The sequence below is a fragment of the Cordyceps fumosorosea genome (assembly GCF_001636725.1).
Source record: "Cordyceps fumosorosea ARSEF 2679 chromosome Unknown scaffold_11, whole genome shotgun sequence".
NCBI classification, from domain to species: domain Eukaryota; kingdom Fungi; phylum Ascomycota; class Sordariomycetes; order Hypocreales; family Cordycipitaceae; genus Cordyceps; species Cordyceps fumosorosea.
The window spans coordinates 690,053-716,517 of NW_017387311.1; the positions used below are offsets into that span (position 1 = coordinate 690,053).

Consider the following 26,465-nt stretch of genomic DNA (forward strand, 5'->3'; position numbering starts at 1 on the left):
CAGCTTTTTCTCTGACCTTCTTCTTGTGCAGCCCGACGATTCACAGAAATCACCTTGCACACCCTCTTCCGCCTGGCCTTGTCTAACCTACATACATACACATACACACATACATACATCGACTCACTCATCCTCTCTTCACCCTCCCGCTTCCCACCAACATCTTCTCTTCCTCTCGTCCTCCACATACACCTCTTCGTACATGCATATCGTCGCAACGCTTACACTACCCCCGCGAACGCCGTTTCGATCTATTCACAGGCCGTGTCCCTCACAGCGCCAATGCTGCGAGGCATGTCGCCTAAACTAAAGCCTCTCCTGCTGCCCCAGTTGGTTGAGCAGCGCAAACGATCCGACTCGGCCTCCCAGATTTCGAGCCCCGATCCCAACGTCGTTGGTGTTTGGCCCTACGTCTTGCCTGCCACCAATTCGTCTTGCTCCGACATTACTTCACCCATCACGCCCACCTTCTCTACTCGCGGCCATGTTCGCATGTCAAGCTCCTCCTCTTCGCTTGATCTTCCTCAGCCCCCCCAGGATGGCTACGTCTCGCCCTCGCTGCTTCCGGGCACCCTGACCCAATCGTCTTCGCGCCAGCTGCCCGATGTCGAGGAGGAGCCTCTTGAAAAGGAACTCTACCAGCAGATAGACGATTTGTCCGACGACGAGGAGGACAGCTTTGGTCTGTATAGTTGTCTATGTGAGTCGAGGCGCGCACATGTGTACCCATGTGCCATAGCTAACAAGCAATGCCTAGGTGACGATGTTTGCCCTCGCGGCAACAGCTCGGAGGACCTTTTTGATGGGGCCCTTGTGGGCGAATTTGACATTGACGACTACGATGTTGGCTTTCTCAGTGACGGCGATGTCAACATCAACGCCTCATACGGACAGAAGAAGCGTGCTGGTATCGAGTCACAATTATCCGGTCTAGGTGCCCGTATCGAGTCCCGGTTCCCTCATATTACACGATGGAAGTCCTCCCGTCGGTCACGCTGGGCAAGTGTTGGCCCCATGGAGTACAGCCTCGACAATGTCCTATCCCGAGCTCCCTCCAGTCGCTCGTCCTCCATCTCCGCCCTCACCCGCCAAAACACAGAGGGGCTCAACGACCATTCTATCCCTCCCACTCCCGCACTGCCATTTGGTAGCACCGAAAGTGTCAACATCCCGTCCCTGACACCCATTGTCACCGATCATGACAAAACCAGCATTGAGAGGGATCGTGCCATGGCCACCACGCCTCTTCTGCCTCCGCTTATGACCGGTCCTATCGGCAAGCCGCCGCCTCAGTCTCCTCTTCAGTCGCCCACTGTTGAGTCGGTGCCTACGCCGCCAATGGTTTCTTCGGCCGCCCAATCACCGCACCTCATGTCCGCACCATTTATGCGATCCTCGCTATCCTCTCGTCCATCGATCCAATCGCTTCGCAATATCTCAAACAGCAGTGAGCTTCCCCTTGCTGTTCCCGCTGCCCTACCCTCGATTCTGCAGGAGCACGACGAGTGGTCCGATCGTCTTGGCCACGCCAACTTCACCATCTCACCTTCACCCTACGACCTTTCTGCAGTCAACCCAGAGACGATTGCCAAGTTCCAGAGCGACTGGGACGCAGCGCGATGCAACTACACCAAGCACTTAGTGCGTACCGGTGAAAACTACGGGCAGACGAGCAAGATTTACGCACTCACGGAGGCCAAATGGGCCGAGACGGAGCGCCGCTGGCGGAGCATCTACGAGGAGGCGGTCAAGCAAACCTTCTCTTCAGTCCCGATGTCAAAGACCGGTTCTCGCAGCCGCAGCCGTGGTCGCGCCCGGGGTCGCTCTGTCAGCGCTCACCCTGGATCAATGCCAGCCAGTCCTCACGGTGACCCGTTTGCTGGCATGGAGTGGAAGCGCCTCGAAGACAGCATGCCCAGCGCTGTGCCTCAGATCCTCGAGGCCCTCGATGCCGCCCAAGGCAAATTCCCCAACCGCGGTGACGAGGACATTGTTGGCCCCATGCACCGCGAAGTTTCCATGGCTGGCGCGTACACCGAGGACTCGCGATCGCGCTTCTGGAAGAGCCTCGGAGCCAAAGTTGGCATCCATCGATAAATTATTCTACCCGCATACTACAGCGAGCGAATTTGCATCTTTGACTTGCATCATTATCCGACCCTGACGACTTATCATCTCAGCAACTTACAATCATTCACACACTTTTCTTTCTCACGAATCATTACTCAGCCATTTATCATTTGTTTTGTTTTGTTTCGGGCTGCCCATGCGCGCCCGTTGAGATACCCCAACTCTAGTCACTCCTTGAAAAGTCTAGTCGGTCACGGTTTCCTATACCTTGTCGAAGGTAGTAGACCGTGAGACGACCAGCATTGGTATTTACGCTTGGAATATTTTTAGACTGTACGTGACTGGAAAACCTATTGGAAGGCGTTACATAGACCGGACGGAACTTTGCTGCTCAGCGCAAGGAAGACCAGAGAGAACACTTGTTTTGCGTTTTATTTCGTTTAGACCCCAGGGGGGTCGTGGTAATGGACCAGGAGCATTGTGACAGTTTTTGTGGAACGAAGCAGAGGAAGATTATGAGCTTGGCTTTTGGCTGAAATTGGTCGCGGCAGCAAGCAAGCAAGCAGATACAGGTGGGACCTTGCAAGTGATCTTGCGAGGCTCCCTGTCATCAATACAAAATAGTAAAATTTTGAAAACAAATTCATGGCCTTTGACACGTGAAAGATGTGGTGGTCTGGTGCACTTTGGCCATTGAGCCGCACCAGGAAAGCCGCCGGCCGACTTCCCGAGTTGGTAGCTATGTGCTTCGATCAGCAGCCCTTTCTTCCCCAGGTTATTCTCGCCATGCCACGTGTAAGAAAGTCGGCTAATCGCAGACAAGTAAAGCCGCAAAGGCTGTCTAGTGGTTGTGTTCATCCGGAGTCTCTCCCGCTCGCCATGCCACATCTGCCCTAGGCTACATTCCAGTCCAACCTGGAGGAAACGAGCCAGGTTTTTTTTTCTTTTTCTTTTGTTGATGCCTATCCGATAGGTGGAACTCGTTTCGTTTTTGTTTTCTCGGTGTAAGAGCATGGTAGTAGTTGGTGATGCTGCGGCACTGCGTGATGGTCACCGACTGAGACAAGGCGATGAAGGGCCTAGAATCGTTACACCTGCCGCCCGACTATTGTTTTTTATGTAACCCCAAGATACAAAAGAAGGCTGACAAGCCCGTGCTGCTATGCTCGCTCACTGCTTTTGCATTGAGTCACACCTGCTACTTCTCACCGTCCCCTCCTCCCGCACGATGTACATGGCTGCAAAATGCAGCCGTATCTGGCCTCCCCCGACCGGCCAGCCCTGGGACAATAAAATGCAGGGTGGAGAGGCATTTTCCGAGACATGGGGCAGAAAGTGAACTTCGGCGGCACAGTCACCATTCACAGACCGAAGCTGAGAAGAGGGAAGCCGGCGACGGGGTGGTGGTGGTGATGTTCCGAGTCGGCGTTGCTTTTGGGGCTACGCAAGGAGGCGGACAGGCAACTCAGGTTCAACGCCGACTCGATTTTTTTGGTGCAACCGCCGAGTTTTTGAGTGACGGAGGGGAGTGATGGCAGGGAAACAGCTGCTCTTTGATGTCGCACTCGGAACCAGTAAACAGGCACGGCGGCTTACAGCAGCGTCGTCTGGGTATTTCAGGTTGGAACAACCCGTGTCGACTTGAGATCCATTTCGACTTCTGCAAAGGCAGCAGGGCTGAGACAGGACGACGTCATGGAAGATGCAGCAACATTGGCGCTGTGGCTTGCCTTTGTGCTACGGCGGACAAGGGTTAAAGATAAAGCACTCCAAAATTCTGCTGACAGAGGGAGTTGTCTTGTGGTTTGGCTTCCCCCCCGGCTCTGTGTCAACCACTTACAGGGAAGTTGTGACGACCAGTGAACGAGCTTGTGAAACAGGGCCTTGGCGGCACCTCGCGGTCGGAAAGACAGACAGATAGAGAGGGCTTAAGTCCCATGTGGTAAGTTACTGATAAACCGAACCAAATAATGGAGGTCAGGATGATGGACAAGCTAAAACGGAATGACGATGTGACAGTGACACGTGCGCTAAGATTCCGGGGGTGGGTGGAGGCGCGAAGATCTCATTTGCACCCTTGCGAGATGGGATGCCGATCCAACAAGGCAGCCAAAAGCCCGGCAGTTCGCCCAGACCCCTTGGCGATGAGGGACCTTGGTTGTAGGCGAGTGGTCGGTATGCAATAGTCATTGTAAAGATGGAAGGACCTGAAAATTACCATGAAGCACAGATCAGAATGGAAAAACTGAGAGCTGAAGAGAACAGTAGCAAGAGGACGGCGGAACAAACAACGTCAATCCTTGCCTTAGACTCTGTCAACTGCATCCCTCTTGCCAATAGAAAACAGGATTTGCTGGTTTCCAACTGTCTTACCCAGTAACCGGCCTCTCGAAGTGGTATTCGACGGAATCTGATGCCGGCCCAAGCGACCCTGTCAGTTTCGGAGCCGCGATCGACGTCATGTCAATTTCCCACTTCAGACGATCACTGCCCGGTTCATGCTGAGGCGCGTCGACTGACTCTTGTTCTTGCAGCTTTAGTGTGTTGGGGCACAACGAAAGACTTTGGAAGCAAATGTCTCGAAGAAAAGGGATCTCAAAGTCTCACTGAAGGGTTTGTGCCAACCCGCGGCAAGGCCCTGTTGGTCGGTTCGTGAACAGCTTCGGATTAAGTGGCCAAGGTGCTTATAACAGTCAATTGATGAACGATGCAATTCATCAAGAGCCATTCAAGGACCACAGGGTTCTCCACTCCCCAATACTCTGTAATATCAAGAAGTGCACGCTGCCGATCTCTTCAAATTAGAGAGTCCCCTCATGACATGGCCGAGTTCTTGATTGGCGGTCAAGAGCTCGGCTTTGCGCAGACTACTAGCCAAGGATGGGACGATATTCTAGCCAATTTTCCTTGCAATAAGAGAAGAATAGAAATGCAGTCAGGGGAAGTTGACTAGCAGCTTGCAAGTATAAGAAGACCATCTGCCCTCTCAGCAACACGTTTTTATCCTCCTCTCCCATCATCAATACCCAGTTCTACTTATTTTCATTTTCCAGTCACTCCTTTTATCATCCTCTTACAGGATACCACACTCCTTTTTTCACTCTTTATTCTTAATAAAAAAACAATCAACATGCGTTTCTCCGCCTCCCTCATTGCCCTTGTTGGCGTCGCCATGGCCGCGCCCGCCATCGTCCCTACCGGCGTCGCCGCTCCCGTCACCGGCCTCCTCGGCAGCACCGACCTCGTCAGCGAGCTGACGGGCGTCACCGACGAAGTTGAGAAAGGCAGCCTCGGCGCCGACGACCTCGAGCAGAAGCTCGACGCGATCCTGGGCTCGTCCCTCGTCAAGGTATGAGCCCCCTCCCCTCCGCTCTCATGAGATAAAGGGCGTGCTGACATGCCCCTCCCTAGGTCGAGTCGGCGCTTAATCAGCCGCTCGCGCAGAAGCTCCTCGCACTCGTGCAGGGCGGCCTCCCGCCGCAGGTCGTCCAGGCCGTCGGCCAGGGCATCGCGCTCGTCGAGCAGGGCGTGGCCATCCAGACCGTCGACGCGTACGTCAGGGGCATGACGGAGGGCCAGGTCAAGTCCCTCGGTGGCGCCCTCGGCGTTTCCGACATCCAAAAGGTCCTCCAGGGTTAGAGAGAAGCCTCGGAGCAAACATCCCCCGCTGGAAACAGAGGTAGTCGGGGCAATTTACCAAGTCTCTTTTCATCTACGACACGAATTGCAACCCGTCTTAGGAAAGGGGAGTTGAGACGGCTGGGGAATGACGAACTTGTAAATTATTTGAGAGTTTCGCTGTTTGGCTCTCAACGTGGGTTAGGAGCCTCTGGATGGAAAATTTCCTGCTCACCATGGCACTGGGGTGTTTTGCCATTTCACTTCTGGTTATTGGTATGGTAGCATAGCCATTATACATTTAGATGAACACATCGTCTTGATTTATCCGAGGAAATCTGTTCCCTATGCCAGGTGCAATGGTCGAGTCACGCATCTCGAAATCCCGGAGCTTGAGTAAACGCAACTCAACATCGTCGGGTATCATAAGCCCTTTTCATTCCGGTTGCTGCTGCGTGGCGCAGTGAATCCCACCACCGAGCTTCCGCAGAAAATCCAGCCGCACCTGGACGACCTTGCGATCCGGGAAGAGCCGCTGCAGAAGCATGAGTGCCCTCTCGTCCGCCTCCCGGTCTCCAAACCCCGGCATGACCAGCCCCCCGTTCACGAGCAGGTAGTTCAGATACGACAGGCACGTCTCGTACTCATCGCCGTCAAATCTGGCGGGATCGGCCTCCTCGAGCTCGACGACTTCGAGCCGTCTGCCCCTCGCATCCCGCTCCGCCGCCAGCACCCGCCTGTCATCCTCCCACGCGTCGATATACGCCCTGTTGGCCGTCTTCGCGGGGCGGTTCAGGATCACGCGCCCAGGTGCCGCGAACCGGGCCGTGGCGTCGATGTGGGCGTCCGTGATGTCCAGCCCCCTCAGGCCCTTGAGCCAGATGACCTTTTGCACCCCGAGGAGCGTCTTCAGGTGGCTTTCCAGCTGCTCCTTTGTCTGTCCGGGATTCCGGTTGTTGTTTATCACGGAGCTCTCCGTCACAAGCAGCGTTCCATCGCCATCGACCTCGATGCCGCCGCCTTCGGCGACGAGCGGAGCTTCCACGCGCTCCGTTTCGTCGTGGCCGAGGATGGACCGCGCAACTCTTTGGTCGGTGCCGGCGTACTTTGCACCCCAGTAGTTGAAGTTGAAGTCGATGCCCAAGACCTTGCCCTCTGCGTTCTTGACGTACACGGGACCCGTGTCACGAAGCCAGAGCTCGTTGACCTCCATTTCCTGGATGTCGATGGCGGACGAGAGCGACTGCTTCGCTCGAGCAATGTTCTGCGGTCGGCAGAGGAGTGTCACAGGCTCGAATTCGGCAATGGCGTTGGATATCGATGCAACGTCATGCTCAGCCCCTTCGAGCTCGCCGTCTCTCAAGGAGCCTTGGTCCGGCCAGGCGGTCAGGGTCCGTCGGTGGCGAGACCACTCGGCCGGCATGAATAGACCAGATTGAGAGGTCATTTTGGCGACTGAGGTAGGAGTCATGCAAATGATGGTGACAAAGTTTTCGAATATATCTTGAATGCCAACTCTCGGTGGATGGGACTTCCACGGAAGCTCTTTATAACCAGAGCAGTGTTTCACTGTGACGCCCCCAACTTATATCAGAGCGCGTGGGATCCCGGAGGATGGAATCGGCGGCCGCGGCAACCGTTCCATTGACCCATTTTGTTTATGAATCGAGCCTCTCATTTGCAACTAACTCTTGATCTTCAGGCAGCTCGGCCTAAGTTTCGCCCCATAGTTGTCGTCGTCGCAATTTGATGCTATTGGTCCTACTACTCGTTAGTTAAAGCCGCGTCAACCTAGCTGGGCTGAGCCATCCATCCATCGGCTCGCTCCGCACAGCCTCATTGGAGAAAACCAGTGCCGGCATCGTCGCATCGCATATTCCTTCCGACACACCCCAGCTTGGCCATTGCAAAAGGCCTGGTAAGCCTCCTGGAGTACAAGCATGCAAGCACAGCGACGTCTCAAACTCCGATCCCGCACCGGATGCTCCAGATGCAAGACCCGACACCAAAAGTGCGACGAGAAGCGGCCGCGATGCAGTCGATGTCGTGGGTCTGCCGCTACGTGCGTCTACAACAAGACCGAACGCAAGCCTGCAGCACCTCCGCGCCGCCAATCCTTCAGCCTTACGCGAGGCATTTCCAGCGGCTACAGCGCTTTCATATCCTTTAATGATCCTTCCCATAGCACCTTTCTAGACTATTTTCTGAGCAACGCCTCCGCAGCCATGTGCTGCCACGAGGCCATCCAGCAGGATACGTGCAGGGCTGTCGTCTCTGTCGGATCAGTCTTTCCCAGTCTTCTCTACTCGGCCCTGCTTTTCGGAGCGCTGCACAAGGCGTCGAGGATACACCGGGATGTCAGCCGGAAGGAGCTTGACATTCGCATAATGGAGCTGCGAGCTTCCGCATTGGCCTCGCTGCAGACGGAGCTGCATCACCGGCACCACGACACCAACGGTGCACCTGTCATTGCCACCACTCTCATGCTGGCCACCTGCGAGCTGCACTTTGACCCTGATGCCAGTTTTTGGCGAAGACATTTCGATTGCGCGAGCTTGTTGATGACAGGTTCGTGTCAAGGACGCCAAACTCCGACGGACAATACGGAGCTCTGGCGTCTAATATACAGGCTATTCTCGCTCATGGACTTCCTCATCTCGTTACCAGCCCCGCGTTCCGCGATGTCTTGTCCCATCACATGCGAAAGCCGCACCAAAGAACTGCCCTTGGTGGAGAGTGTCGGGGTGATTGACGGCAATCTGGCGTGCTCGCGAGACCTGCTTGTCGTTTTCAAGTGGATCAAGACGCTGGAGGATATTCGACAAGTCTCAGACCATGACGAGATATTGGACCTTGGGTTTGATTCTGAAGAGTATGTTATACGTACGGCATCACAATTAGTGGACATTGTGCATCGCATGATGGCACGAGATGAAACGACCCGTGCGATGCTTTCCCAGGACCTCACAGGACACTGTGATGAGGACCAGACCCAGGCATACAGAATAGCCAATTCTGTCGCGCATCACATTGCACTGATATATCTCCATCGACGCGGTCTAAGGATGGACCGGGAGGCAGACGTAGTCCGAGGCTCCGTTGACAGCATCATACGCCTCGCGGAGGCTATGCCGAAGCGCGAGGGTCTGCATCCCTCCATTGTACTGTCTACAGCCCTGTTTGTCGCTGGCTGTGAAGCGACAGGCGAGGCCCGAAGTGATATCAGATCGCTTTTGCAGATACAGTACGACATTACTGGGAACCAGGGTGCACATCGAACTTTGCAGAAGCTCGACGCACTATGGGAGCTCACGCTAGATGGGCCAGGGAATAGGCTCACTCAAACATTGCCAGTTGTTAATTTGGATAATTTTGTGCCTTACTAGCCGTAAGGGAGGATAAGTCACTTGTGTCAGGGTGCAATTGTCTCAAAGGGCTGACCGTCGGTCGCCGTGGATGCAGAAGAAGAGTCTACTCCGTCATCACATATAATTTTAGCTTTATTTCATGTAATTATCCCAGTTGCCTAATAATGTCTATCTTCATCCTATTCGCATCACCTAGGCGGCGGGCTGGTCATTTAGCAGCGCCCATCCAATGCCCACAGCACTTTACCCTGCACTAGTCACCGGCCAGCATTTCGGAGGAAATGGTTGTTGCAACTGGTACGCTGTGGCCAATGTTACCTGTTGATAGGGTTATCCCGTACTCAAGAATACAACACGGTACGGCTTGTTGCAGTTTTTATAGCGAACTCGTTGGTTGGGTCTCTGTTTCGGCTTTCCCGATAGCCCTGTTCAGTTTATCGGCAAAAACTAAATGCGCCGTTTTCTTTACAATGGCTCTCTAGGTCGAGCCTCAAGATTAATATCACATTTCTGGAAAATATTTCTATGCGCTATTTTTCAAAATACGTATATACTGTATTGTATGATAGAACATAAATAGGCTTCTTAATTACTGACGAAATTTACTTAAACTGGAGGTAGATCAACTTTTTCATCAGTGGGTCGATCTTGATTCCGCTGCTTTTGACGTCATAGTTGGGCTCCGACAGGATGCAGAGCGCGTGAGCGGTTTATTAACTCCCACACCCACAGATGTCGGCCATTTCCAAGTTAAGATCCATTTACACGATAGCATCTGCACAGGAAAACACGCAGAAGAACCGCCGCGATGAGCAGAGAACTCGGGCGGGAGGCGATGCGCGCCGCGGCCAGCTGCCGGCTACGTAAACAGGCCCCTACGTCGCCACCGCCGGGGTGTCTTGGGCTGCCGCAGGCCAGGCACGTCCACTCGTGTGCCTCCAGGAAAATGGCGACCGGAAAGGCTCGGGGCGCTTCTCGATATCGAAACAACGATAGGTCGGTCTACGATAGGAACTTTGCAAAGGTGGCGCGGGCGTCCACGGCCACCGTCTATCAGCGAGAAAAACCGCATGAGGCTGCCGCGGAGAAGGAAGCGGTATTCAACGAAGCCGAGGCTACCAAGGACATGGAATCGAAAGGTGTGCACATGGTTGTGAGAATCTGTCCACCGCTGCGCTCCCCATACTGATGCACAATCCCAGGACGTATCCTCACGACCCCGACGCGACTCCTCAAGCTTGTCCTCCCACTACCCTTCGATGCCCGGCAGGAACATATCAATAAGCAACCTCGGGAGAAGATAGAAGAGAACAAGCAGTCGACGCCCCCTTTGGCGTTGCTGATCCATCCACACCAACCATTATCATACCTCGAGCGTCTGATCCAGGCAGAGCTTCCGCCGCTGCAGCTGGAAAAGAAGGAAAAGACACCAGACGTTGATTTCTGGGCTGAAGTGGACAAGGAAGCCATTCCCGAGCAGACTGGTGCCAAGGCTAGTAATGTCGCCTCTTCGTCAGGTCTCGGGCACGAAGGCCCCGTCCACAGGAACAAGAGCTGGGTGAGATGGAGTGCCAGCACAGAAGTGGGAGACTTCATCCGCGATGCCGCGCGCGGCAAGGAGTTTGCTGTCGACATTGAAGGTGTTTCGGAGAAGCTGCATGTGGCTGTCCCCAGCTTCAAAGATCGCACGCACTATATGCGCATGAGGCTCCGCCGGATGTGCGAACAGATCGACGCCATGTCACGATTAAAAAATGAGTGCGACGAGCTTGCACACAAGGGCGCCTATCGCCTCGCCAAAGGCGGCTTCGGTCTGCTGGCCTCTTGGTGGGCCACGGTCTATTACGTCACGTTCCACACGGACATGGGATGGGATCTCGTCGAGCCGATCACCTATCTGGCCGGGCTCACGACCATCATGGCGGGCTACCTGTGGTTCCTGTTCATCAGCCGAGACCTGAGCTACAAGGCCGCCATGAACATCACCGTGTCGAAGCGGCAGAACGCGCTCTACATGGAGCGGGGGTTCAACATTGGCAAGTGGGAGCAGCTGGTGCAAGAGGCCAACGCGCTGCGACGCGAGCTCCGGATGATTGCGTCCGAGTACGACGTCGAGTGGGAGGAGATGAAGGACCTGGGCGGCTGGGAGGTGAAGGAGGCGCTGGAGAATGAAGACGAGAAGAAGAAGAAGAAGAAGCATGAGGACAGGGACGACGAGGATGACAAGAAGAGGAGAAAGAGAGACGCTGAACAGGAACGGCCGAAAGAACAGCATTGAACTCGTACAAGACACCATGTATCATTAGAATTGCATAGCCTTAGTTTTCACCTACCGGCTCGACGGGGGGCCACAAAGGACATCACGCAAGCTTTTTTTTCTTCATCATCACACGCTTGTATAGACCGCCCTGTCTCCACACTCACGATAACTCGAAAGGAATTGCCTAATCGCTTACTCAATTAGGTAGGCCCATGCTAGTGACGTCGAATAGCCCCATGTATCGGTTCGTCTTGCCAGTCCGGGTTCCTCCAAGGAGCAAATCTGCCGAGTAACAAAGATTTCTTCGACTGAACAGCTTCCATGTCCCCATTCCTCAGGCAGGATTACTGCAGTAGCCCCAGCCATCTGCCCTTGGATGACCCTGTCAGGTGCAGCTCGGTGGAGAAGTCAGTCAACATCGCAGCCAAGTCATCCAAGGGAGTTCGGGACGAGCCGCTGGGTCCTTGATTTAAATGAATTGTCCAATATCTATCAACTGATTATTTTGCATGAGACATAATTGGACAGACCTGTGGCACTACTGGCGAGCCGTGTTTACCGCGCCGCCGTTATTCCCTTTGCGACCCCGCCCCCGCTTTCAGACCTCAGGTGAGGTACGTACAAAGAAAGGTTAATAACCCTCAGTGGACGCAAACATTTGCTGGATGGCTCAAGCCTTTGTGTTTTCTTCTCTCTCATTAACCTCATGAAAATACTGTCGGACATCCGGAGGAGCTAATTCAACGTCCAACGCCCTCACAAAGCAGCCTCTGCGATGACGCCCGAGACTGTCTGTTTGCCTGATGGGCAGACGTACACCGTGAGCCCTGTGTTTGGTGGCGTGGCATTCAAGAGCAACGACCTCACCCACGGGACGCACTTCCCCGTCGGCTGGAACATCGCGCTGCACACAGAAGAAGAGAAGCTCGTCTTCGAGGATGGCTCTACGGCCCCCGTCAACGGCGAGGGCCACGGCGAAGCGGCCGGTCGCGGTGACGCCACTGCCATGGACACCACCGACGATGGCTCCGCGCCAAAGCGCAAGAAGCGCGTTCGACCATTCTCTCAGCCAACTAGGCAAAACGACACGCTATTCATCTCATCACTATCTACACCGTCGAGCCAGGAGTATGGCCCGCCTGCGAGCCCAACCCGCCAGATCGCCATGATCCTCTGGGTGAGTCTGTACTGGTACTTTCACCAACGCGAACCGTCGCCGCACATGAGCACGGAAGCCTCCCACGAGACGCCAGACTCCGCAAAGCCCATGGGAGAGTGGCGCATCACCATCCAGCGCGACGGCGTGCTGCGCGGTCGCAATCTGATCCCCAAGCTCGAGCGCATGGGCCTGCTCGCCACCCAGTCGACCGACGTCGGCACCAGTCTCGATGACAGCGACGAGACGTGGTCTCACATGTTTGTCTCCCAGCGCATGTTCTGGCAGCTGCCGCCGAACCTGTTCCTCTTCACCCTGAAGCCCGTCAAGGGCTCCTCGCCGTGGCCGGGCCTGGCCGCGTCCCCAAACACCAGCCGTCCGGGCTCTCCAGCGGCACAAGGCCCGGCGGCTCACTTCACTCCACGGGCGGCATCGCCGCAGCTGGGCGTCGCGAAGCTCTACAATGACCTGCCGGGAGCCCCCATCCCGACAAACCTCGCCGCGGGCGTGTCCACAGTGCACCCCATCACACCGTTCTTCTCGACATCGCACCTACCAACCTACTATCCGCCCCTCACGTTGCAGTACACATTCACGGGCAACTTGCGGCACCCGCTGCGACCAAAGCCGCCTCGCATGGGCGAGCTATTCTACTCCCGCTTCCTGCCGTCCGTCGGACGGTACCTTTCCTTCCGCGTAGCCTCTCTGTCGCCAGAGCCCGTGCCGTACTTTGGTCCGCTCGGCCCCAAGCCGCCGGACCGCCCGGAGCTCACTTCGCTTTCCGATGCGCAGCTTCTCGAGTCCTGGTTCGCGAAACCTCGCGTGGCCGCATTCTGGGGCAAGTTTACCCCCGAGTTCCTGCCCAATGCCCTCCAGTCGAACCACTCGTTCCCAGCCATCGGTCTCTGGGACGGCGTGCCGTTTGGATACTTTGAGATTTACTGGGTCAAGGAGGATATACTGGGCAAAGTGCTCGGCGGGGAGGCGGGAGACTTTGACAGAGGCTTGCACGTAATGGTAGGCGAGGAGTGGGCGCGGGGACGGGCGTCGGAGTGGATGACGAGCTTGGTTCATTGGTGCTTCACCACCGACATGCGAACGATGAACATTTGCTTGGAGCCAAGGATCGACAATGACAGGTATGTTTCCGGATGATTAATGCCGGCATCACTGTGAGGCAATTTTTGGCTAACTTGGCTACAGAATCCTTAAGCACTTGGATGAATCAGGTTTTGGTCGTGAGAGACAAATCTCATTCCCGCACAAACAGTCCTGGTATGTCCGGCTGCGACGCGAGACGTGGACAGGGCCGTTGTTGTAGCAAATGCGGGACAGCTCGGCCATCGCGGTGAGAAAATAATGAACGCGATAGACTATACACGAGAGTTGGCATGATTGAGGTCATCGGAGTAGCCCCCAAGATGAGGAGGTTGAATAATATTGCCTCATTGGCTGCAGCTAATAAAGCCAGACATGATTCACGAAACTGTGGCGAGTGCGGTGTGGCAATAGTAAAGAGTAAATATTAATAACGTAAAAAAGTTGAAATCGGGATATCTAACAAACGTATCTCCTGGCAACCTATAACCTGCAGCGTGCCTGGCCTTCGTGACCGCACATTTCCATCTTTAACCGTCATGGCAGCGTCACCAGTCAACCCAGATTCCCATTTCATCACTAACCAGGTTTTGCCAGATTCCGACCACGAGGGCCCGTAAATGTACAGTTTCCGCATATTTCTTTGCGCCATCTCGGCCGATTTCCCTTTGGCCGCGCATCGTTCCTTGCTTTTGTCAAGCACGTCGCACCGCCACAGCCTAGTGCCTGGTGATGGTGTGTGGCGAATGTGACGCCGGCACCACGAGAGCAATCTAGTGCGCGGAATAAATTCGCCGGGGGGGAAAGGGAAAAGGAAACAAGAAAAGGCAGAAAATAAAAATTTCAAGTGGGAAAAAATAGGGATAAAAATTTCAAGTGCATTATTTATTGGTACATCCCCTCCTCCCGTAGCTGTATCGTGCAGCTACGGCATGCGCAGCATGGGCAAACAGCGTTCTGTCGATCATGTCAGTGCACATGCAACGTCCTTGATTCCTCGGCGTGAATGGCAGGTTCTATAAACATGACTATATATTTTTCTCTCTTCTTTTATTTTTTTTTTCACGTTTCTTCTTCTAGCTGTCTTCTTCAACCCCGAAGCACATAGGAACTTGTTTCTTTTCGTTTTGGCTTTTTTGTTTTGCAACGGGCAAAGTCCGAGAACGCGTCCAGGCCAGCCCGAAGTCGCAAGCAAATGTATCTATCGCCTGCGTAGCGAAATAGAAAAAGACATGTCATCTTTGCCCGTTGCATTTTACTGCTGATACCTCCACAACCCGGGATAAGAGCCTCCCGCAGGGCTGCATCGGGTTGCCGTGCCCAGGCCATCGGTCCGATGACCAGCGGCTCCGCGTTCTAGCGCCAGCAGACGAGACCACGTGTGTACGAGGCGTGGTGGGAGCCCGGGCACTGGATAGGTGGCATATTAGCTCTGTGAATTCGATGCTGGGTTTGTTGGCTCGTCGTTTAACACGAAAAAGGTTCCGACTCGTTGTTCGCCGGCTCAAAGTTTACCCTCAAGGCTCGCGCCGTAGCGCGTATCGTTGGTGTTACTTTGTATGAAGAAAATAAGACGTGGCCTGGTTAAGATTCGCACGCCGTTGTAACCAAAAGCTTATATATATTCGTATTATTTAATTCAGAAATACTTGTGGTATAAAGAAGACTCATTTTCCTGCGGCTGTTTCGATACATCGTCTTCCCGATACCACCGCTGTCACCCATCAACCCATCACACAGAACTTCTCATCGTAACTATGAAGATCTCAACCGCCGTCGCAGTCATCGTGTATGCGAACTGCATAGCCGCCTTCGTAACCATTCCCAAGGACCTCGATGACGGCATCTACCAAGTCGAGCAGCCCGCCAGCCCCGACGACCAGCCCCTCATCAAGCGCATCGACAACCTCCCTCCCCCTCCCTCCGCCGCCGCCGCCGCCGCCACCGGCCCCTCCGCCCGCCTGCGCCGCAGCCCCAAGAAACCGGGCCCGAAGACGCCCTTCCGCATCGGCATGTTCGACACGACCCCCCTGCCCAAGTCCAAGGAGTTCTGCCGCAACGAGACGCACACCATGAGCCGCGCGGACCTGCACGCCGCCACCAACGAGCTCTTCTACACGCCGCTGTACTGGCTGCCCCCCAAGGCCGTGCGCTTCGCCCTCCACGGCTCCGCCGTCGCCTACATCTGCAACATCGGCGGGGGCTGGGAGCCCGCCTCGCTGGTCGAGTACATGGAGGCGACGCGCATGCTGGACGACCGGTGCCGCGTGCCCGGCACCGAGCAGGCGACCAAGGAGACGTGCGAGCAGCTGGAGCAGGTGCGCGCGGCGAAGTTGTCGGTGACGAGCCTGGAAAAGTTTTACGGAAGGGAGGTGCCGGGTGTGGCGATTTGCCGGTGGGAGACGGAAAAGGGCGGGTTGGAGAATAGGCTGCTGGAGGTGCAGAAGAATGGGTGCCGCAACTTTGTGTACCTGGGCATCGGGAGGAAGCTGAGCGGCGGCAAGGATTTGGACGAGTCGACGTGCGAGCGGAACGTGTCGGGGGAGTGGATGTGGGAGACGCTCAAGAGCCTGTTCCCGTGGTATACCAAGGATAGGACGGCGCACGTTTAGTGAAAGACTAAGCCGTGACTGAGAAGGGAGTTGGCGATGTTGGATTGCGGTACGTTAAAAAAACTGACATTGTCGACAAGGAGTTTTTCCTGATTTATTTAAAGCCTACTAGGAGAACGGGCTACCGTCAAGAAGGGAGTTGACGATTTCAGATTGCGGTGCGTAAAGACTCAACTGGTAAACATGTGGTTTTGCTGATTTGGTCATAGCTCCGTGAAAGAACGAGCGACTAAGAAGAGGAGAGCTGGCGATTTCAAATTCAGGCACGTAAAAGCTCGTGTTGATGACATGGACTTTTTTTTGGATTTATTGAAAGTATTAGTTGGGGATTGCAGAGTACAACTTGGTCTGCCGGGGGCTCTTACGGGGTTTGATCTACGTTGGCCGATATTTTGTAAGGTAGAGATGGTCGAAAACGAAGTATAATTAGAAGAGGAATTTTCTTTTGTTAGATGGCGAAGAAAGGTGTTAGCATGCCAAACCATGAGCGCGTGCCTCTCTGCAAGTGAAACACACGAAATCGGCAAGTCACAGGCTCTTCATCGCATTATGGTGACGTAGCGTACTGCTGGGCGCCTCTGCTGAGTACGGATGGCATCTGGAATGAGGGCTTCGCCTATGGTCTGCTGACAGAGCTCCCAACCCGGACGATGCGGCGAGTTGAAAATGGCTTCCTGCCTGCGATGTGTTTGGTGAGAAGTTTGGAGGGAGAGCCGATAAGCTTCGCGGGGGACCTACGATGTTAGTGGCACTTCGGTGTGCCCACTCCGAGTAATACAGTGGGCTCCTGGGGGGTGTCTGCAAGGCCCTGTGCCCTAAACCTAGAGGGAAGCTGAGAGCAAAGCTGGCAAGCCATTGGTTCAGTAGAGGTATTACTCTGGCCGCTGAAATGCCACTGTAAGCCTGCTGACTCCAGCCGCCACTGGAGTCACCATAGTGGTGGAACGGGGCGGTATAAGATCAGCACCACTAACTAGAGGAAGCAGCTCCCCAAAGTGGACGTTTCCATGACCAAAGCTCTGAAGCAGACGAGCTGCTATATGAGGAAGCTATATAGATACACCGAGTGGTGCACAAGAATGCGGTGAATGGCTGTCCTGGGAGGGCCGCCTGGGCGGATAGGATGAGGGTGGTGTAGGAGACGAAGAGATTAAAGTATAACGGTTGCTATTGTCTATTGAGGCGAGCTTGACCAAATGAAGTATTGTCAGCGAGCTCGCCACTGGCAACACATAGACACGATTGCTGACGCGACCGCCGTCAGCAGGCCCTATTACTAGAGGCCAGGTCATGGTCGAGGAGGCTTGGGGGCGATGACGACAAGGTGTCAGGAGGCTTGGGGGCGGGCAGAGGGAGGAAACAAATATGGGGGAGGGGCCAAGGTCAAGCAGGGCCAGGTGCACAAAAGTGCCAGAGAAGTGGCTAAGCAAAAGTCCATGTTGACATGCAAAAATTAGGAAATTTGCGTAATAATTATTTTTCGATGGTCTTGACGGTGTGCTTAGATGGGCAGTGACCTGCAGTCGAGTGAGTTGTTGAGGCAGGGTGGCCTAAATGAACGAAATGTACTGGTAATTTGTCTGTACACATTACAACATACTCCAGACACATTCGTGCAAGGAGGGATACGTTTCTTCTGGTATGGACACGTATGCGGCGGCGGCGGCGGCGGCGGCGGCGGTGCGCGACAGCAGCTGAATGCTGTCTCTGCTCAGCCAGGCGTCAAGGCCGTCGTGGACTGCAACCCTATCTGTCGCCCGAGGAAAAGAGGCGGCTCTCCCAAGCCCTGCCAGACTGTACTGTTTTGGGTTCTAAAATCCGGGGCCCCCCCCCAAACAATACGATGACTACGGTAAGGCCTTGTTGAAGGTGTGGCACTACATGAAGGCCCGTTTGTTGGCCATGCGCGTCGTCGTCTATGATTACACATCTGTGAGCAAACAAAGAAGAGGCTAAATTTCGTTGAAACTGGAGATGCCACTTCGTGGACAGCGCAGAACAAGGCAAGACAAAATCGTGAGCCGGGTGCCTTGTTGTGCGAGGATGCGAGAGCCAAGCCCGCCTGTCTCTCTCCCCACAAACAAGGCATCCTTCTACTCGCACGCCCCCTAGCCTGCTGTCATCTCTTCTCATCGCGCCTCTGTCACTGGGCTTTATCCGTAGGCGACCCAGTGACTTCATTCATAGTATAATAATAGTCATGGATGGGTTGGTCGTTGGATCGACGCGGCATTTGACATTGGAGGAATCATCAACTCCTCGGTCTCATGGCACCTGCATTTTTGGAACAGCCGAACCGACATCCGCGGCTTTCGCTATTGAACATTGCGATTAAAGCGCTCTGTGCGTATCAATACACACTGGGCTGACCACCTCGGAGTGGGCGGTGGAAGCCATTCAGATGGAAAATAGAGTTTCACCCAAGTTCAAATCTCGCCTAATACGGACAAACCCGGTACACGCACACCCCCCTTCTAGCTAGTCAGCCAGGCAAACCTGCTTCTTCCGATGAGATAAAAAAAAAACGCCCGATGGGTTGCCTGCTAGGCATCGATGCAACGTGTTGAACGAAAGGGTTGCCCAAGGTCGCCTGGGCTGCCTATGCGGCGGTGCCGTACTGTCCGCAGTCGGGTGTTTGTATTGGCGAGAGGTACGACAATAGGGCCTCGAAGCTGGCGCCAGACGGTGGAGATGACAAGTACCGAAATCGATGGCACGATGGTTATTTGGATGAATAGAGGCAAACCCGCCATTCATGGCCGCCGGTGGCGGTCACCTCCAGAGCTGTCTCTCCCACCACACCGGGCCGCCACCAGGCCGACTTGGAGGGGGGGTGTGCGCTCCGTTGGGTCCCGAGGCAGCAGTCAATATGACTCGGGCCGCCTCTTTATCGGTCTGGGGGCTTCACTGGGCGTCCTGACGGATGGATATATTATGACACGTTCCCTCCCCCCCTGGTCTTTAACTTTGATCTTCTCTTGTTGAATCATACAACATCAACATCAACATCAACTACATCATACCATATCAAAGCTTCCAACACCAGCTGGCTCTGGGACTCACATCACAAACATCAAACCAACTTCGTGTTCTTACTCCACGTCACCAACCAACCTTGCTACGCCACACACCCCTCCAACACACACACACTCATCACACTCACACACAACGCGCACACAAACCGAGACACCGCGACGAAATTTATCGGCTTCCGTCGCGCAAACGCTCTTGCAGACAGCACACCGCAACCTCGAATAATCTCAGCACCTAGCCATCAGGGCAAACAAAGCAGAACAAAGCCAAAATTAAAGGCAGGCTCACTTTGCCACACCGAGCCTACCCTGCAACCTCCCACGACAACAACAACAAGGAACCCCGCAATCCACTTACACAAGGACCCAAATCCTGGAGCGCCAATCTCGCCACCAGCGGCGTCACACAAATCCTGCCCCCAGGACCACTCATAACAAGGCTCCTCCCCAGCCGGAAAGCAGTAGCAGCAGCAGCAGCAACTCTACTCCGCCTCAGCATCATCATCATCATCATCACCACCACCACCATCAGACGGCGACCGAGCAGCCATCTGCATCGTCTCCGTCCCTTCTCACCACCTCCACCACCACAACCAACAACACCACCAACAACAACAAGATGACTCCCAACTCCACAACCGCGACCGCCGCCTCCGAGGCCACCACATACTACCTCCTCCCCGACCTGCGCGCCATCGACCCCGGCGCTGCCGAGCTCGACCTCGCCGCGCACGCCTGGGTCTGCCCCATCGTCATCGAGGACGAGGACCTCATGTTTGGCGGCAAGTCCCTGAGCGCGCTGTACGAGGAGGAGCGCCGCCGGCGGAGCTCCGGCGGCGGCAGCATCGCCGGCAACAGCAGCAGCGACGAGGAGTCGCTCTGCGGCGACGAGGAGGAGCGCGGGGAGGAGCAGGGGCGCCGCGGGAGGGAGCGCGTGCGACGACGCTACGTCCCGGCCAAGTCGCACCGCAAGTAGTCCTACCCTCTCATCACACCCGCTCTCATGGTCGTGCGCAGCCAGATGACGCCTCCTCCTCTGTTAGATCGATGCATTTGTTTTTTTCCCGGTGTTGGTTTTAAAGGCATTGCATCTTACGACTTGCTGCCTAGCATAGAAGAGCGCCTCATTGTCGACTCTTCGCCTCACGGCGTTTAGATGGATCCTCATTACTTTTTGTCCAGGTTACACTTGTTCTAGCTACGGCCTCGTGTTTTTTTGTTCGCTACGAATTTGACGAATCATCATTTTTCATCACATATTTTGGCTTGGTTTAGGGGGACCCTGACTACAGTTTGCTTTCGATTCTTACCACCCCTCTCTTCTTGTCGGTTTGGACACGGATGGGGGGTCTTTTCTTTCTCCCTCTTCACAGACCAGGGGCCTTTTCTTTATCTTAAACATCTTGAGCGCTTCAGATTAGCTCGACTGAATGGCAGAAATACCATGTAAATTTTTATCCTCCACAAACACCAGTCCCATAACCATGACCGTGATTGTCCCCTACTGAACGCTTGACTCAAGCACTTCACCGCCAGTCTCGGTGTTGCCGAGCAATGGACCCCCCAGCATTTGACGATGCGGAAACCCGACCGGTAAAATTCTCGTGGCACACTTTTGCGAGGAGGGTGTGCCAGCAACTGACACATTTTCGTGGCCGGCTTCCTCCAAGTCCCCCCGCACTCGTCAACGGCCGAGGCCAGGGCAAACGACTCAGTCGATGCCCCCCGGCGTCGGGCACCTTCGGAGCTCCATGTGGGGCCGGGCCCAAGCGGCGTCGCGCCGGCGCATGTGAAAACGGTGGTGGTGGGTGGCGCGATGACTCGCGCGCGAAGCGAGTTGCGTTGCGGGAGGGTGTGCGGGGAAAGCTTTGCGGTTTCATCGCTTCGGCGGGCGCTGGTTATCTCTCTCGGCTGTTGGACTTACAGGTTGGTGGTTGGTCGCTTTGATGCGGGCGGTCTATCTATGGGCGGTCTTTCTGCGGGCGGTGATTCTGGTAGCGTCGGCCGAGAGCCCGTAGGAGGTGGTCGAGGCAAACAACGCAAACGACTCTAGCTATACACCGTGGTAGAGGTTAGGAGCGAAGGTCGGCAACTTCGATCAGTGGCTTGGGATCATTCCCTCGTTTCCGCCAAATGTGGCATGTGAGCTAGCCGACGCGTCTGTTTCCTGTAGTTACCATCACGACGCCTTTCGTCTCAAGCTGTTCCCTTACTTCCACTTCTAGAGAAAGGGACCATAGTTTCGGGGCGGTTCTCATATCTCATAATTTGCAAGCTATATATAGAGCACCTTTTTCATCTTGCGATTGGGTCCACTCCTGCAGTTAAGCGCCAGGAAGGCTACTTGTGGAATGAGGTAGACAGAGACGTCTAGTGAACATTCGATTCAATTTCGGTAAAGTTACATTTCTATATCAAATCGGCGCATGCCTTGAGGACTTCTCGAATCCCGATTTACATCACAGAATCACGTTACCAGCTGCTGGACAAAAGCTGCACTTGTTGCACTGGGCCTCGCCATGTGTCGAGACGCTCGCGGTTGGCTCGGCTGGTTGGTGGTGTGTGGTGTACTTGAAACCTGGCAAGGCCGTCCTGAACCTGTCAGCCCCTTCCCTTCTCCGTATCGAGCCACCATACTAATAATAATAGAAACTCTGGTCAATTTTCGGCGTGGAAATCCCATGTCGATTTTAAGGCTGCGTATTATTATCGCCGAATTGACGGAGCGTATCGTGCAGAAATGGACCAGAATACGCGCCGCGGCTATATCGACTCCATGGATTGTTGGGCGTGATTTGCCCTGCAACGTGTAAGAGCTGAGGAGAGTTTAACTGTATCCGCAAGTTCTGACTGCGAAATAATTGCATACTGCATGGCCTATTCTGCAGTCAGACGCCGAAGTGGATCGTTAATGGTTGGATACGGTAGGCTGCTGTGGCGACACTCTGGCGGCAATGGGATATGTATGGTATTCTCCTGCGTCAGGGTTCAAGCCTTTCAGTTTCACTAACTCCGGTCTCAGGCTATAAGTACGGCGTAGTACGTGGCGTCTATCCTGCTGTTGTCGTTAACCTCGAAGAATCATAGGCCCAAGCATTCCATTTTGATAGTTACGCCATGCCGTCTGACAAACCTCGACTCTATCTCGCCCTCTATGCCCGGGGAGGCCCAGGGTAAGTATCAGCTAGGACGCGCCGCTAGTTATACGATGCACCCTCTTATTCAAAATGACTCCAGCTATCATTAGGCTCTCCTAGTTGGGCCCAAAAAGGAAACTACAGAGACAAGAGGCATGCGCTACCACGCCAAGCAGCATCACATGGTGTGGCGGTACGATGAGGTAGATATTGCAACCGCGGCCACCAACATGATCTTGATCCGCGTCCTCGCCGCCAAAGTCCAGGACAACGACCGTCTCCAGGCAATTATGCGCAGCGTCCCCGTCCGGCCTGACGTGCCTGGGTGGACATGCCGCTCTCGGGTTACTGAAGCGTACGCGAAGCTGAAGGCCGATGGGAAAGCTCTGGGTCCATGCCCTGACTGGGAGACGCTCAGCGAGACTGCGCTTTGGTATGTGAGCAAAAAGGCGGAGGAGCATCGGTTTGATGGCAAGGCAGAGCCTGGGAAATACAGCGACTGGGAGGTGGCTACCTGGAGCATTGGCGAGGGGCGGGAGACCATTGCGTGAACCACCAGCTGCAGCCCCGGGCCTAGGCCAGTTACCGGGTTGTCGATCTGGCTTTTCGCGGGGGAGCGAGTAGCTTAGGCAGGATACTACCAGCTTTGGCTAGTTGTTATGGAATGACTTTATGTCTCGCCTGGTTCTGGCGACTGCATGTCTCGAAGCTTAACATACAAAGTATTGGACAATCTCGGCTCAAGCCCCGCCACATCAAGTAGATCCGATCCATAAAACCAGCGAGCGATGTTGAGCCACAAGCCGGCGTTGAATCGAGGTAGCTCGCCCACGGTAGTTCAATAGTCTCCGTTGTATTTTCGTCGTATTTCCTCCATTTCCAGAGCCTCTGGGAACGGTTCGAGAAACTTGTTGACTTCTGCCTGCCAGAATTGATTCTGCGGGTTCACGTTCCAGGCGTTCGTATACTCCCAATACTGCGGCATCCATGCTGCCGTTTCCCAGTCAACTATTCCAACGACGTCATCGCCTCGGGCTAGGATGTTCAAAGAGCTAAGATCTCCATGTGAAAATACGGGAGACGGCCAAGACCTTTGGTGGAATGCGAGGAGGCTACTGAATCCTGGTAAGGGGACGCCTTCATACTCTGGCTCGTCCACATCCCCGCGGAGGTGCCGATGAAAGTCATCGATAGTGGCAAATGGCCCCCAACCAGGTTTCTTCGGCCCTGGCAATCTTTGGTCGTATATAGATCCCCCATCAACGTTGGATACCCCGCATCCTATCGGGGCTGGTATTCGGCGAATCTGGAGTACCATGTCTCGCAGGCTGGTGAGGATACGACTTTGCGATTCTGCTGAGCGTTGATACCATCCCCGGGATAGCATTTCACCGTCAATACATTCCATGACGATGTATGCCTGACCTTTATGCTCAAACGCACTATACACTTCGGGGACTGGCACGGTCGTGTTTTCCCGCACGAATCGCATGGCAGACGCTTCAGCCAGTGACGTGAAGTAGGTCGACTTGACGCAGACCTTTTGAGTGATGAATATGACGGGACCTCGCCGTTTGAAGAGGCGCTGGAGTTGCAGCCATTGGATGGAGAGGAGCTTGTATAAGCAAATCACGGCCCAGCGCACGAAGAAGCCATCGTTGATTGGCGCGGACCGCGAAGCAACTGGAACGAGCCCCATGTATAGCGGCCCAGAAGCTCGCTACAATCGTCGATGGAAAATACGACCAGGGCTGGCGAGTATACGAAAAGAGCGTGCGAGAAGACTGCAGGAATTGACACTGTCGGATGGATCATGTCATAAACCAAGGATGGGCGCGTGATGCCATCGCGAAGAGACACCCCCTGTGTTTGTGATGACTAAGCGGCCCGTGTGTTTAGAACAGATTATCTCACCCCGCTTGGCAATTGTTCTGGGGGACCTCTTTTTTTCTTTTGTCGCGAAAAATGCGTCCATACCGAGAATACTAAATACTATATCCACGATTCAATTACGACAATAATAAGACAGCCATCTCGGGCATCGCCGTGCAATCCACGATCACTGGAGTGGAGAAGCTGGGCACGCACAGTCGATTGGACGGAACTCGCACGTCAAACCACCTGCGCATGTAAGACCGCCACCAGGATGCAGTCATCCGTTCATCCAGCAGTTCATCACTCGCATTTTTTAGATACAGCTTATACTTTCAAGACAGCATTTCATCCATGTAACCTACAAATGTGCTTGTACACTGCTGCAAGTGGCTGCGTCGTCTCACCAGGTGAATACGAAGCTGCTTTGTGTTGCAGTCGGTCGTATTCTCGTCCTATTTACTTTTTCCTTTGCAATCGGCAGGTCCCAGAATCAGAGTTTTGTTGCGCGTCCCTGGCCGCATTTGGAGTTCGGGCCGTGAGGGCGGCATTCCCGCTGTCCCAACTCAATGTTACCCTTTGCGCAGCACAACCACATCAACCCATTCGTGCAGGAGAAGCTTGGGAACCACCGTCCAAACTTTTGGCCGGTCTTGGTGCGCTTTGCGGGCTTTGCGGCACCAAACTCGTCACAATCACAGTAGCAACGCCGCTGGGTAGTTAGTTACAGTGGTTCTGACCCACGCAGAATGGCTTGGACTTTGGTACCGATTTAGACGGCGATGGCAGGCCCAGATTTGTGATCTACTAGGGCGGCCTTTCTTAGTGTACTTTGCACTGGACCAAGTAACCTAACTATTCCCTGATCAGCAAGTGGATTGATTATGCAGCTGCAATGAAGATGCTGCCTGCCAGACGCGCATAGACACACAGGAAACATCTGTGCTTTCACAACAGCAGCTGTTCGTCCGATACTTTGACAAAACTGCCTGATTGTTCGAAAATACGGCAGCCCTTGAATTTTGTGAGCTGCTGATTGGGGGGCCTTCTCAGTATGACTGTGCCAACAAGGTTGTCGAGTTACATCGCACGCGAACCACACACACTGTCTCAGTGATAATCCTATTCGTCATTCAATATTTAGCAAGCGTATTTCCGGTGACATTCACGGCATTTACAACCTCTTCTTTGAAAAAAAAAAAAATCTCCTGCGGCTTGCGCAGCTTTTCTCCAAAAAAAAAAAACGCTACTCAACGCCTTTCCAGCATTCCAGACGGGTCGATCGAGCTCGTTGGGCATCGCTAGAGAGAGTTTGGGATAAGCTCGACGCGAAACCCCCGATATAGTTTTTTTCCCGGAACGTTTACTACGTTTGAGGTGGGACAGGGTATCCCGCACCCGTAGAAGCCGAGAAGTGAAACATGCCACCAGAGCAATTGAGTGGTGCGCTGGCCATCACGTCGTCGGCCACCCCCTATCATGATCATGCCGCCGAGTTACATAAACTGCCTAATAAACTGCCTCGTAGTTGTCGAGTCTTGGCCTTTTGAACAACGCCGCCCAGCCACGTCATGTTACCTGGTCGGCATTGGGCCCGCAAAATCCGGCAGGCCTATTCCCTGCATCGGCGTCATTGGGGCCCAGGATAACTTCTCTCCGATGTGGTGAGCCAATCAGACCCTCCTGCAACGGCGGTCTGGTATGTTGAGCCATGATATTCGTACAGATTAGTTGGCTTCTGAATCGACTACCCAATGACAATCACAACTAGTGGTGGGAAGTGCGGCCCGGGGCCTCTTTTTCCGTCCCGTTGACAGTGTTTTACTTTTTTGACATGCCATCTTGTTTATTTGCCGAGATGCTTGTGCCCGCCCCCCCTCCCCTGATTCTTTATGTGTGTCTGTAAACCTCGCCCAGCCTTTTGTCTGCAGCCACGTACAACGGCAACTATAACTCACTCTGACTGGCGTACAAGAAAACCTTGTCACTCCCCAACGTCTGTATCCTTAGGACTGACTGACTGTCCCGCCCTCCATACCTATAGAAAGCTTGTTTCTTTATAAGCATCCTGATGTGTCTCCCTATGGACACTTCAATTTTTAGTCGATCGACATGGAGCTTGTCTGCCAGTCTCTCCACTTGGTGCTGTCCACGGTGAGGCCTGGCCTGGTTTAGGTGCGCCGAGGACCGCAGCAGTCTACCCAACCCTGCGCTCAGATTAATAGCTAGCATGTTGAATTAT

General features: G+C 54.3%; 9 protein-coding genes across 9 annotated transcripts; 8 read left to right on the forward strand and 1 right to left on the reverse strand.

Annotated features, from left to right (window-relative positions):
• Positions 1–294: 294 nt before the first annotated feature.
• ISF_05013 (hypothetical protein) lies at positions 295–2,097 on the forward strand (the record flags this gene model as incomplete). Its single annotated transcript, XM_018848618.1, has 2 exons — positions 295–700; positions 758–2,097. The coding sequence occupies 2 exons, from the start codon at positions 295–297 to the stop codon at positions 2,095–2,097; spliced, it is 1,746 nt and encodes a 581-aa protein (XP_018704344.1).
• A 3,103-nt stretch (positions 2,098–5,200) lies between these two features.
• Positions 5,201–5,709, forward strand: ISF_05014 (hypothetical protein; the record flags this gene model as incomplete). Its single annotated transcript, XM_018848619.1, has 2 exons — positions 5,201–5,419; positions 5,482–5,709. The coding sequence occupies 2 exons, from the start codon at positions 5,201–5,203 to the stop codon at positions 5,707–5,709; spliced, it is 447 nt and encodes a 148-aa protein (XP_018704345.1).
• Positions 5,710–6,124: 415 nt separating this feature from the next.
• On the reverse strand, positions 6,125–7,135 carry ISF_05015 (Peptidyl-arginine deiminase, Porphyromonas-type; the record flags this gene model as incomplete). The annotated part of the gene is made up of 1 exon (XM_018848620.1): positions 6,125–7,135. One exon carries the CDS (start codon positions 7,133–7,135, stop codon positions 6,125–6,127), a length of 1,011 nt encoding a protein of 336 aa, XP_018704346.1.
• Positions 7,136–7,913: 778 nt separating this feature from the next.
• Positions 7,914–9,074, forward strand: ISF_05016 (hypothetical protein; the record flags this gene model as incomplete). The annotated part of the gene is made up of 2 exons (XM_018848621.1): positions 7,914–8,560; positions 8,795–9,074. 2 exons carry the CDS (start codon positions 7,914–7,916, stop codon positions 9,072–9,074), a joined length of 927 nt encoding a protein of 308 aa, XP_018704347.1.
• A 928-nt stretch (positions 9,075–10,002) lies between these two features.
• ISF_05017 (Coiled-coil domain containing protein 109, C-terminal) lies at positions 10,003–11,334 on the forward strand (the record flags this gene model as incomplete). Its single annotated transcript, XM_018848622.1, has 2 exons — positions 10,003–10,195; positions 10,259–11,334. 2 exons carry the CDS (start codon positions 10,003–10,005, stop codon positions 11,332–11,334), a joined length of 1,269 nt encoding a protein of 422 aa, XP_018704348.1.
• A 757-nt stretch (positions 11,335–12,091) lies between these two features.
• ISF_05018 (Acyl-CoA N-acyltransferase) lies at positions 12,092–13,793 on the forward strand (the record flags this gene model as incomplete). Its single annotated transcript, XM_018848623.1, has 2 exons — positions 12,092–13,611; positions 13,676–13,793. 2 exons carry the CDS (start codon positions 12,092–12,094, stop codon positions 13,791–13,793), a joined length of 1,638 nt encoding a protein of 545 aa, XP_018704349.1.
• A 1,534-nt stretch (positions 13,794–15,327) lies between these two features.
• Positions 15,328–16,182, forward strand: ISF_05019 (hypothetical protein; the record flags this gene model as incomplete). The annotated part of the gene is made up of 1 exon (XM_018848624.1): positions 15,328–16,182. The coding sequence occupies one exon, from the start codon at positions 15,328–15,330 to the stop codon at positions 16,180–16,182; it is 855 nt and encodes a 284-aa protein (XP_018704350.1).
• Positions 16,183–19,833: 3,651 nt separating this feature from the next.
• Positions 19,834–20,190, forward strand: ISF_05020 (hypothetical protein; the record flags this gene model as incomplete). The annotated part of the gene is made up of 1 exon (XM_018848625.1): positions 19,834–20,190. The coding sequence occupies one exon, from the start codon at positions 19,834–19,836 to the stop codon at positions 20,188–20,190; it is 357 nt and encodes a 118-aa protein (XP_018704351.1).
• A 2,316-nt stretch (positions 20,191–22,506) lies between these two features.
• Positions 22,507–22,902, forward strand: ISF_05021 (hypothetical protein; the record flags this gene model as incomplete). Its single annotated transcript, XM_018848626.1, has 1 exon — positions 22,507–22,902. The coding sequence occupies one exon, from the start codon at positions 22,507–22,509 to the stop codon at positions 22,900–22,902; it is 396 nt and encodes a 131-aa protein (XP_018704352.1).
• Positions 22,903–26,465: the final 3,563 nt, after the last annotated feature.